The 13,190-nt window shown below is 42.2% G+C and overlaps 1 protein-coding gene across 1 annotated transcript in view; it reads left to right on the top strand.

The window, feature by feature from the left end:
- LOC140211648 (fructose-1,6-bisphosphatase isozyme 2-like) overlaps positions 1–13,190 on the top strand; it is a 77,751-nt gene that overhangs the window by 3,379 nt on the left and 61,182 nt on the right. Inside the window, exons 2-3 of the mRNA XM_072281629.1 lie at positions 10,533–10,695; positions 13,011–13,103. Coding sequence (XP_072137730.1) covers positions 10,533–10,695; positions 13,011–13,103 — 256 coding nt within the window. The remainder of the gene's footprint in view (positions 1–10,532; positions 10,696–13,010; positions 13,104–13,190) is intronic.

The following is a 13,190-nucleotide window of genomic DNA, read 5'->3' as shown; positions in this document are numbered from 1 at the left end:
GTGGACTTTGAAGATGCACAATTGCACGCCTGTTCCGCCTGATTTCCCCTTGTGATGTTCTGATCACAACAATTGTGGTGCGTGCTGCCGGACTATTGTTCTTTGGTGAACTGGTCTGAAACCCAAACAGCTTCACCACTCCTGAGCAGCGACGAAGATTTTGTTCTATGTTTGAAATCCTGCTTGCTCTTCGTTTTCTCTCTCTGTGTTGAGTCAAAATTTCACACTTTGTCTAAGTCGGATAAGTGAGGTTGGAGAAGGGAAGGGAGAACGGGCAGGCTTGTTCTCGGTCTCTGGCTCATTGACAGCTCTGATGGACTGCAGCGATTCGCAAGAGGTGTGGAGCGTTAAGCCAGCCGTGTTTTATAGGGGTCTTTTGCCTTTGCTAGGAGACTCTAAACTGTTCACACTGCTCTTTCCACTTCTCCATTTGCCTGTGGGTACTGTGGACTGTTTGTCTGGTGTTTGAACTCGTAATCCCTAGCAAAGGTTTTGAATTCTGAGCAGCTGAATTATGGGCCGTTGTCTGACACAAGTGTTTTTTGGTATTTCACAGCGAGTGAATACAGCTTTCAGATACTGTATAAATGCAGCTGAGGGTGTAGAGCACAGCTTGGACACCTCAGTGTTCTGTGAGTAGTAATCCACAGTGAGAAGATATTTGTCTCTTTTCAGCTCGAAAATGTCTGTCTGCAATTCTCCATGGAAAGTCTGGGAATTCTGTGGGACAGAATGAGAGGTTCAGAGAGGTTCAGCATGATTTTTATGCAGTTTCCTGCATGTTTCACATTGCTTTAGATAACCTCCATGGTCTAACCCTCAGACCAGGCCACCACACAGATTGCCTTGCTCTTAGGCGATATTCTGTCCTTGGTGGATTTGACTGATGATTTGGGCATTCAAGCACTATGCTCTGGAGCACTTTAGCTGCAAACCCTCAAGAATAGTGAATGTGTCTCTTTCAAGTTAGTAAGGTCTGAGTCTGTGAGCTCCTTTTAAAACAGCTAGCCATCCATGCTCACATTATTGCATGACCTTGCTGCAGATTTGGTCCTTTTCCAATTCAGTGCAAATTTCCATATTTATAAAATATGGAATTATTTTATAAATATTATTTTATAAATATGAAATTTATGAAATTTATAAAATTCCATAAATTTCCATATAAGACCATAAGATATAGGAGCAGAAGTAGGCCATTCAGCTCATTGAGTCTGCTCCACCATTCAATCGTGGGCTGATCCAATTCTTTCAGTCATCCCAACTCCCCTGCTTTCACCCCATACCCTTTGACGCCCTGGCTAATCAAGAACCTATCTATCTCTGCCTTAAATGCACCCAATGACTTGGCCTCCACAGCCGCTCATGGCAAGAAATTCCATCGATTTACCACCCTCTGACTAGTAATTTCTCCGCATCTCAGTTCTAAATGGACGTCCTTCAATCTTGAAGTCATGCCCTCTTTTCCTAGAGTCCCTACCTTGGAAAATAACTTTGCCATATCTAATCTGTTTAGGCCTTTTATTATTTGGAATGTTTCTATGAGATCCCCCCTCATTCTCCTGAACTCCAGGGAATACAGCCCAAGAGCTGCCAGACATTCCTCATACAGTAACCCTTTCATTCCTGGAGTCATTCTCGTGAATCTACTCTGAACCCTCTCCAATGTCAGTATATCCTTTCTAAAATAAGGAGCCAGTTTACTCTGTGATGCAGGAAAGCTTTCACATAGTTGAGCTTCTATGAGGGTAGAGTCAGCTTCCATCCACTCACTTCTGCATGACATCCTCAACCGAGTGAATTGTGTTGCTTTCATGTGAAATACCCTTTATCCTGCACTATTTTGTACTTTTTTTGAGCATCTGTCAGTCCTAATCCACCCATGATATCCTCAGCTTTGTCCCCCATGGAGTTTATCAGTGTGCTTACTTGATGCTCTTCTAAATCCTGGGTGAGATTGCTTGAACCCTAAATCTCTCAATTTGAGACATCTCTCAATGTCCCTGGGTTTAGAGAAGTCAGATGTCTCAGAGGGGCTTTATTAGGTAAATAGATGTAGGTACTACAGGTATTTTCTCCATTTACCTGTTTGCTTGTTTAGAAGTTTATTTATTTGGACTACGAAGGTCTTCTTGTTTCTTTCTGAGAGTTTGACTGACTTCTCTGAGCTCTCAGCTGTGTCTGTGTCTCTGTGCACTTCCCTAGGCTAGTGGCCCACAGATTATTACAACGTATTCACCTTTGGGTGCAGCTTGAAGGAGGTGTATAGCAACCCTGCCCCTCTCTCAGCTCAGCCTCACGGTGCATACAATTACCAACTAGCACAGGCAATTTAAGTTGATAAGCATCTGGATATTTGTTATAGATACAGTATATGTGATAAGAACAGATTTACTCTAAATTCTTTCTTCTTGGGGAATCTCACTTGGTTCGTAGCACCAATTCGTTAATGATCAACCACTTCTTGACAGCATGTTGTGTTCTATATTGAAGGAGAGTGCAGAGCACACCAATGCTCCAGCATGCAGGATATTCAACTGAACTTTACTGATAACCTCGCTTGTACAGTGTGAGAACTCCTTCCATGTGGGAGTGGCTAACTGAGTGGCATTGGAATAACACTAACATGAGGAAATCTGCAGATGCTGGAATTTCAAGCAACACATTGCTGGTGAATGCAGCAGGCCAGGCAGCATCTATAGGAAGGGGTACAGTCGACGTTTTGTACCGGGACACTTCGTCAGGACTAACTGAAAGTAAGAGATAGTAAGAGATTTGAAAGTGAGAGGGGGAGGGGGAGATCCAAAATGATAGGAGAAGACAGGAGGGGGGAGGGATGGAGCTAAGAGCTGGAAAGTTGATTTGCAAAAGGGACATGAGGATCATGGGCCCTTCCCCTTTCTTTCTCCCTAGGCCTCCCGTCCGTCCCACGATCCTCTCATATTCCAGGGTTCTGATGTTTCAGATGTGATAGAGGCAGAGGAACGAAAGGTGCGGGGGTAGCATTGCTTGTCAGGGAAAATGTTACAGCACTGCTCAGGCAGGACAGATTAGAGGGCTTGTCTACTGAGTCCTTATGGGTGGAGCTGAGAAACAGGAAAGGCATGGCCACATTAGTGGGATTGTATTACAGACCACCCAATAGTCAGCAAGACTTAGAGGAGCAAATCTGCAGAGGGATAGCAGGCAACTGCAGGAAACATGAAGTTGTAGTGGTAGGGGATTTTAGTTTTCCACATATTGATTGGGACTCCCATACTGTTAGGGGTCTAGATGGGTTAGAGTTTGTAAAATGTGTTCAGGAAAGTTTTCTAAATCAATATAGAGAGGTATCAACTAGAGGGGATGCAATATTAGATCTCCTATTAGGAAACAAGTTAGGACAAGTGACGGAAGTGTGTGTAGGGGAGCACTTTGGTTCCAGTGATCATAACACCATTAGTTACAACTTGATCACGGATAAAGATAAATCTGGTCCTAGGGTTGAGGTTCTAAACTGGAAGAAGGCCAAATTTGAAGAAATGGGAAAGAATCTAAAAAGTGTGGATTGGGACAGGTTGTTCTCTGGCAAGGGTGTGATCGGTAAATGGGAAGCCTTCAAAGGAGAAATTTTGAGAGTGCAGAGCTTGTATGTTCCTGTCAGGATTAAAGGCAAAGTGAATAGGAATAAGGAACCTTGGTTCTCAAGGGATATTGCAACTCTGATAAAGAAGAAGAGAGAGTAAACAGGGAGTAAATAAGGTGCTTGAGGAGTATAAAAAGTGCAAGAATATACTTAAGAAAGAAATCAGGAGGGCTAAAAGGCATCATGAGGTTGCCTTGGCAGTCAAAGTGAAGGATAATCCAAAGAGTTTTTACAGGTATATTAAGAGTAAAAGGATTGTAAGGGATAAAATTGGTCCTCTTGAAGATCAGAGTGGTCGGCTATGTGCGGAACAAAAATAAATGGGGGAGATCTTAAATTTTTTTGCGTCTGTATTTACTAAGGAAATTGGCATGACGTCTGTGGAATTAAGGGAAACAAGTAGTGAGATCATGGAAACTGTACAGATTGAAAAGGAGGAGGTGCTTGCTGTCTTGAGGAAAATTAAAGTGGATAAATCCCCAGGACCTGACAGGGTGTTCGCTCAGACCTTGAAGGAGACTAGTGCTGAAATTGCAGGGGCCCTGGCAGATATATGTAAAATGTCGGTGTCTACGGGTGAGGTGCCGGAGGATTGGAGAGTGGCTCATGTTGTTCCGTTATTTAAAAAAGGATCAAAAAGTAATCCAGGAAATTATAGGCTGGTAAGTTCGATGTCGGTAGTGGGTAAGTTATTGGAGGGAGTACTAAAAGACAGAATCTACAAGCATTTGGATAGACAGGGACTTATTAGGGAGAGTCAACATGGCTTTGTGCGTGGTAAGTCATGTTTGACCAATCTATTGGAGTTTTTCGAGGAGGTTACCAGGAAAGTGGATGAAGGGAAGGCAGTGGATGTTGCCTACATGGACTTCAGTAAGGCTTTTGACAAGATCCCGCATGGGAGGTTAGTTAGGAAAATTCAGTCGCTAGGTATACATGGAGAGATGGTAAATTGGATTAGACATTGGCTCAATGGAAGAAGCCAAAGAGTGGTAGTACAGGATTGCGTCTCAGAGTGGAGGCCTGTAACTAGTGGTGTGCCACAGGGATCAGTGCTGGGTCCATTGTTATTTATCATCTATATCAATGATCTGGATGATAATGTGGTAAATTGGATCAGCAAATTTGCTGATGATACAAAGATTGGAGGTGTAGTGGACAGTGAGGAAGGTTTTCAAAGCTTGCAAAGGGATTTGGACCAGCTGGAAAAATGGGCTGAAAAATGGCAGATGGAGTTTAATACAGACAAGTGTGAGGTATTGCACTTTGGAAGGACAAACCAAGGTAGAACATACAGGGTTAATGGTAAGGCACTGAGGAGTGCAGTAAAACAGAGGGATCTGGGAATACAGATACAAAATTCCCTAAAAGTGGCATCACAGGTAGATAGGGTCGTAAAGAGAGCTTTTGGTACTTTGGCCTGTATTAATCAAAGTATTGAGTATAAGAGCTGGAATGTTATGATGAGGTTGTATAAGGCATTGGTGAGGCCGAATCTGGAGTATTGTGTTCAGTTTTGGTCACTAAATTACAGGAAAGATATTAATAAGGTTGAAAGAGTGCAGAGAAGGTTTACAAGGATGTTGCCGGGACTTAAAAAACTCAGTTACAGAGAAAGGTTGAATAGGTTAGGACTTTATTCCCCAGAGTGTAGAAGAATGAGGGGAGATTTGATAGAGGTATATAAAATTATGATGGGTATAGATGCAGGTGAATGCTTTCCTGGTGTCATGGATTCTGGATTACCTGACTGGCAGACCACAGTACGTGTGCTTGCAAACACTGTGTGTCCGACAGAGTGATCAGCAGCACTGGGGCTCCACAGGGGACTGTCTTGTCTCCCTTTCTCTTCATTATTTACACCTCGGACTTCAACTACTGCACAGAGTCTTGCCACCTTCAGAAGTTTTCTGATGACTCTGCCATAGTTGGATGCATCAGCAAGGGAGATGAAGCTGAGTACAGGGCTACAGTAGGAAACTTCGTCACTTGGTGTGAGCAGAATTATCTGCAGCTTAATGTGAAAAAGACTAAGGAGCTGGTGGTAGACCAGAGGAGGGCTAAGGTGCCAGTGACCCTTGTTTTTATCCAGGGGGTCAGTGTGGACATGGTGGAGGATTACAAATACATGGGGATACGAATTGACAATAAACTGGGCTGGTCAAAGAACACTGAGGCTGTCTACAGGAAGGGTCAGAGCCGTCTCTATTTCCTGAGGAGGCTGAGGTCCTTTAACATCTGCCGGATGATGCTGAGGATGTTCTACGAGTCTGTGGTGGCCAGTGCTATCATGTTTGCTGTTGTGTGCTGGGGCAGCAGGCTGAGGGTAGCAGACACCAACAGAATCAACAAACTCATTCGTAAGGCCAGTGATGTTGTGGGGATGGAACTGGACTCTCTCATGGTGGTGTCTGAAAAGAGGATGCTGTCTAAGTTGCATGCCATCTTGGACAATGTCTGCCATCCACTACATAATGGACTGGTTGGGCACAGGAGTACATTCAGCCAGAGACTCATTCCACCGAGATGCAACACTGAGTGTCATAGGAAGTCATTCCTGCCTGTGGCCATCAAACTTTACAACTCCTCCCTTGGAGGGTCAGACACCCTGAGCAATAGGCTGGTCCTGGACTTATTTCCTGGCATAATTTACATATTACTATTTAATTATTTATGGTTTTATTACTATTTAATTATTTACGGTGCAACTGTAACGATAACCAATTTCCCTCGGGATCAATAAAGTGTGACTATGACTATGACTATGACTATGACTATAGAGTGAATGCAAGCAGGATTTTTCCACTGAGGCAAGGGGAAAAAAAAACCAGAGGACATGGGTGAAGGGGGAAAAGTTTAAAGGGAACATTAGGGGGGCTTCTTCACACAGAGAGTGGTGGGAGTGTGGAATGAGCTGCCAGACGAGGTGGTAAATGTGGGTTCTTATTTAACATTTAAGAATAAGTAGGACAGATACATGGATGGGAGGTGTATGGAGGAATGTGGTCTGTGTACAGATCAGTGGGACTAGGCAGAAAATGGTTCGGCACAGCCAAGAAGGGCCAAAAGGCCTGTTTCTGTGCTGTAGTTTTTCTATGGTTTCTAAGGTTTTTTACAGAGGGAACGGTAGATGTATAGAACATGTTACCAAGGGTGGTGGTGGAAGCAGATATGATAGAAGCGTTTAAGGTGCTTTTCAATAAGCACGTGGATATGGGGAATGAAGAAATATGGATCATGTCTCGGTAGAAGGGATTAGATTGGAACAAAGTTTGGTACAAACTGTGCTCCACGCTGTCTGCATCTGATAGTTGACATATTTCTGTTGTTTTTCCTCCTTTATCTGTCAATGTATTCCTACTGATTCTGATCCTTGGTGAATTAATGCTAACACACACCCAGTGGTGATAATATCAACTACAAATGGATGCCAGAAGTAAACTGAAAAGTGGACAGCATGTAAGAAAAGCAGTGAAAACCTGAGAGGTTCCAAGCAGTCAGGTGCTTAAACAACCAGCAGATGGCGACAAAGGGCAATGGAATCTGTAGTTTGTCTGAGGAAATAGAGTCTGTGAAGAGAGCAGCGGAGTGAGATTTCAGCTCGGGGACACTTCCAATGAAAGATCACTGCCCAGAAATACTAACATTATTTCACTCTACAGGTATTCTGTGCCTGCTAAGTATTTCCAAGATATTCTGTTTTATTTCAGGTTTCTAGCATCTGCAGCATTTGCTTTTGGATCTCAAATATCAGTTTAGATCAGGGGTTCCCAACCTTTTTATGCCAAGGACCCTTACCATTAACCAAGGGGTCTTGAACCCCAGGTTGGGAACCCCTGGTTTAGATAATTTGGCCCAGATTTTTCTACTTTGCAGAACCAACTGGTAGCTCATGTCCAGAGACACAGGGGAGTAAATATTCACAGACAGCTGTGGTGGGAAATGAGCAGTGCTCATTCCCAAACTTGTAAATTCTACCCAAGATTTCCTTCAACAAATACGGGCCTACATCTTACTTAACCTCCAGAGTACTGATTCCATCCTGAAATCTATGGATTTTTGTAAACTAAGGAATCTAACATTGTGAGATAATGCAGGAAGATGATTGACAGAGTAGGCTGAAGGGAACAGATGACCTACTCATCCATATAGTCATTTAGTTATAGACAAACCAGGACTGTGGTTTTATTGGACTACAAATCTGATTTCAGCCAAAGTGACAGTAAAAGTGTTTCAAGATGTCACAGCTATCTGTGCTGGAAAATTATCCAGTTCTTTCTCCTGATGGAACTATTATAAAAATAATAACTATTTGATGGGGGGGGGGAGGTCAATTAATCAGATGGTTGCTTCACCTCATGGAGTCTTTCCTCAGTACTATTCAGGATGAAAGAGAAAAATTGGCGGAGGGGTGGTGAGTTCCCTGGTCCCATTATGAGCTGCTTTCTTGAACCACTGAATTCCTTGACTACAATGACAGAGGGCAACATAGTGACGCAACTAGAAGAGCCCTTCCTCACAGCAGCAGCAGTCTGGGTTCAGTCTTCAGCTTGGGTGCTGCCTGTGTGGAATTTGTGTCTTCTCTCTTGAGACTATATGTGGTCCCCTGTGATCATGGCCACTTGGTCCCCTGTGATCATGGCCACTTGGTCCCCATGTGTTCAACCTCAGTATGAAACAAGGTGTTGACAAACCAGGAAGAAATGCAGTGTGGGTGACAATAATCAGCGTGGGACACTGATGCAACATCAGCTTTTGTTTTTCAAACCACACAATGCATTTTCAGATATAATCCCAAATTTCAACCTTACAAAAGTTGAACCCTAAAGCAACCCCTCAGCATTGAGAATGGCTTGCTGCCACACAGGTTTTGTGGGTGAAAATGGGTGGTTTATGCGGTAGTAGATTTTTCTATTGCTAATTTATGGAATTAAGCTCTCAGTACCATTTGGAACACGCCTCCACTTCGACCAGTCATGAGTCAGAAAAGCTTCAGGAATCAGTGTGGATGTTTCATTCCTTCAAGGAGACTCCGAGATAAAGCTACCCCTGGTAGGCATTCTCCTTAGCATGCAGCTTGAACAAATCATATTCACCAGTACTAGATGACTCCACGTCACTCTGACCAGTTCTAATGACCCAATATATCTCTCTTATAAGAAGTACAGCCTATCTTCACCTGGAGTTAGCTCCTGCTGAAATTAAATCAACATGACTGTGGGTTACCTTAGGCTGGATGTTACAGTAATGTTACTGCTCAATAATATGGTACCACCTGGCTTTGAAAATGCAGGTATGTCAATTAGACTTGATGAATCCCCTGCCTGTATACATGCACACTTCACTTCACCTTCCATTAAATATAGGGAAAAGTCATCAGAATTACTTCCATTAAATGGATAAACCTATCGGTTTTTTGATATCATGCACAAAGAATATATTAAAAAAGACAAAGCAATGAAGATAAGAAAGTGCAAAGGAAAGAAATAAAGGACACAAAAGGAGTGAAGAGAAAGGAATAAAGTAGATTTTCTGGTGCAAACAGGTCTCATGGTATTACTTACAGTGGTTTGTAGGGTGGTTACTTCATATATGTAACTTGACAAAAATTGCATGATTTGATATGGAAAGTATGCTAACTCCCATCTGGTCAGCTCTAAGAAATATTGCACCATTCTCTTCAAATTCCATTGCCAGTGAAACCTCCCTGGCCAAAAGTTATACTCATTTAATTAACGCAAACAACAGGAATTCTGCAGATGCTGGAAATTCAAGCAACACCCATCAAAGTTGCTGGTGAACGCAGCAGGCCAGGCAGCATCTCTAGGAAGAGGTACAGTCGACGTTTCAGGCCGAGACCCTTCGTCAGGACTAACTGAAGGAAGAGGTACATTCAACGTTTCAGGCCGAGACCCTTCGTCAGGACTAACTGAAGGATTACACATTTTAATTCCACATCCCATTCCCATTCTGACATGTCTATCCATGGCCTCCTCTACTGTAAAGATGAAGCCACACTCAGGTTGGAGGAACAACACCTTATATTCCATCTGGGTAGTCTCCAACCTGATGGCATGAACATTGACTTCTCTAACTTCCGCTAATGCCCCACCTCCCCCTCGTACCCCATCGTTATTTATTTTTATACACACATTCTTTCTCTCACTCTCCTTTTTCTCCCTCTGTCCCTCTGACTATACCCCTTGCCCATCCTCTGGGATACCCCCCCCCTTGTCTTTCTCCCCAGGCCTCCTGTCCCATGATCCTCTCATATCCCCTTTGCCAATCACCTGTCCAGATCTTGGCTCCATCCCCCTCCTGTCATCTCCTATCATTTTGGATCTCTCCCTCCCCCTCCCACTTTCAAATCTCTTACTAACTCTTCCTTCAGTTAGTCCTGACGAAGGGTCTTGGCCTGAAATGTTGACTGTACCTCTTCCTAGAGATGCTGCCTGGCCTGCTGCATTCACCAGCAACTTTGATGTGTGTTACTCATTTAATTTACAAACTTTCTGCTGGAAATCTTTAATTGCTCTTCACAAAGGCTATTTGCAAACCAGTGAGGAAAACACACAAGCAAAATCCTCATTAAATAAGGAATGTTATCTTTATTGAGAATTTTCAATACTTTCACCACGATGTGAATCAATGGATCATGTCACTGTGGTAACCAGTGGAAGGCTCCCAGCCTGCAGGCATCTTGCCAGTTGGACTCTTACCTTAGAGAGAAAATGAAGGAGTAACATGAGGAGATTTTGAATGGTATGTGCTTGCCATTTAAAAGGGCTGTGTGGTCAGATTTCAAAACAGCTCAGAAAATGAAACAGTTACTAGCGTTGCTGTGCTATATTTAAGAGACAACTACCTGACAAATGCTTAAAGACCCTTCACAAATTGTTTTATTTAGGTATGGAATCGCAGGGTCTGTGAATGTGACAGGAGATGAAGTCAAGAAGCTGGATCTCTTGTCTAATGACCTAGTCATTAATATGCTAAGATCATCATACAGTACATGCATACTAGTGTCGGAGGAGAACAAAGAAGCTATAATTGTGGATCCAGAGAAGAGGGTGAGTGTATAATGAATGTGATGGGTGGGTGATACTGTAATGACTGCACTGCCTGCTTCTGCCCTCTCAACGTCCATGCCAATTCTTCAGAAAAGTTGATTGGAAGTCATTGTGTAAGTGACTGAGGCTCATGACCGATGTAAGATAGAAAGTTAACCCCGTGAAACCTAGGTCCATGAATATGTGAGAAAATCACCGAAAACAAAAGAGGGAAAACTCAGCCATAATTCATAATTAAAACCTAAGTCCAGCAATTTTGCTCTCCAATGCAGTATTATTTATAGGGCACAAAACCAGATGCTGTAGCTTTATAATTAATCAGAAATAAATAAAATGGATTACAATCACAGTAAGTATTTTGAGGAAGAATGGGGTGTGGACATTTTGGTAAAGAAACGTTTCACAGAAACAACCTTAAAGTTCTAAAACATTGACTCAAAATCTGCCATAAGACTGATCAGAAAGATAATCAGGACTTATAATTATTCATGTCCTCGGCCAACATAAAACAAAAAACCTAATGTGTACAGTCCAAACATAGGAGGGGTGATTGATAAGTTCATGGCCTAAGGTAGAAGGAGTCAATTTTAGAAAACCTAGCACATTTATTTTTCAACATAGTCTCCTCCTACATGTACACACTTAGTCCAGCAGTCGTGGAGCATACAGATCCCTTCTTTGTAGAAGTGGTCCACAGCAGGGATGATTGATAAGTTTGTGGCCTAGGGTAGAAGGAGATGAGTTATTAACTTCAAACTTTCTGCATTATTACTCAAAGAGTTGAACTGCACATGCATGTAATGAGAATGTCTTGGGCCTGCCTCCAGGTGGTCCACAGCAGGGGTGATTGATAAGTTCATGGCCTAAGGTAGAAGGAGATGAGTTATACAGCTCTCGTTAAATGCACATGCAGTTCAACTCTTTCTTTGAAAATGTAGAAAATTTAAGTTAATAACTCATTTCCTTCTACCTTAGGCCACAAACTTATCAATCACCCCGTTCCACGTGGACCACTTTCTGGAGGTCCAAGACGCTGGCTTCTACAAAGTAGGGATCCGTATGCTCCATGACTGCTGGACTAAGTGTGTAAATGTAGGAAAAATAAAGGTGCTAGGTTTTCTAAAATTGACTCTGTCTACCTTAGGCCACAAACTTATCAATCACCCCTTGTATGAACAAGCCTTTGCAAGATGAGCTGGATGGATGTTCTGGCTGCTGTGAGGCTGCATGCATCTTCTGCCATGTGGGAACTTAGCTCACAGATATAATCTGCCTGAGTGGTCTCCTTCGGCAATCTCTCTGCTTTGCAAACTTTTTGGCTTACGACCAGTTCACAGGAATGGAACCCTGGTGTAACCTGTAGCAGAGGACGGCAGATCATGATCTCCAGAGTACTCGGGCAAACAACAAAAGTTGTTGTCAATAGTCCATTGCTTTCCCCAGAAGCAGCATTGTCATACAGCTCTTTTTCAGTGCAATTGGCAGAAATCAACAAATTAGAGGAACTTCTTGCAAATCATTTCACAATAAGAAAAGGAGGTGCTATCCCTTGTGAATGAAGTATAACTAAATTTTTTATGGACTACTAAGTCATAATTACTCATTAGCAAACTCCATAAAAAGTATATATAATTTTAATTCCATCTATTCTTTGTGGTTTTAAAATAATAAATTTGCCTTGATATTTCCACCTTGCCCTTGCCTACATTTCAGTCTTTATCATGTATTCTGAAAAACATTTGGAAAGTTGGCTGAAGGTTTTTTTCCATTCCTGGTTCTCTATCTGAGACAATTCAGTGAAGTAGCTTGCAGCCTACTCTACTTGATGATACCACTGTTTGATCCCAGAGATCTCTTGAGAATGACATCTGGCTGCAGTCAAAGGAGAAAGGAGAAAGAGAAAATCATGTCAAAGAGATTATTAGATTCCATGGCAGCTTTCTTCAAAAATACCAATGAGTATCACCATTTCACCATTGTTTATATAAATTTTTAATGTTTTATGGATATAACCAAGTGGAAAAATTCCCCAAAATAATTAACATGACATTGGTAAGCAATTACTAGTTTCACCTGGTAATCATAATTCATTATGACAGAACAGTAATATACAATTTCTACATGTGTCAGGCTGTCTCACAAAGCATTTAAAATGATGAAAACATACTAGATAGCAGACTATTGGGATTAGGAAACTGTGTACATGAGAGGAAACCAGAAGCACGGTTGAAGAGAAAGGATTTTGATCTCTTTTTAAAAGGACTGTGTGTACATTATTGTTGCAGTCAGTTTAACATACATTTGTTTTGTTCCAGGGGAAATATCTGGTGTGCTTTGACCCACTGGATGGTTCTTCGAACATCGATTGCCTTGCACCTATTGGGACCATTTTTGGTATCTACAGGAAGGTAGGTCTTCCTCTTTGTAACAGAAAATTTAATTCATTAGTCATATGGAGTTAGAACACAGAAGATTAATACTAAAATATAGTGTTT

The sequence above is a fragment of the Mobula birostris genome, chromosome 17, assembly GCF_030028105.1.
Source record: "Mobula birostris isolate sMobBir1 chromosome 17, sMobBir1.hap1, whole genome shotgun sequence".
NCBI lineage: Eukaryota > Metazoa > Chordata > Chondrichthyes > Myliobatiformes > Myliobatidae > Mobula > Mobula birostris.
The sequence above is the reverse complement of the archived record's forward strand: the minus strand, read 5'-3'. Positions and strand labels throughout refer to the sequence as shown.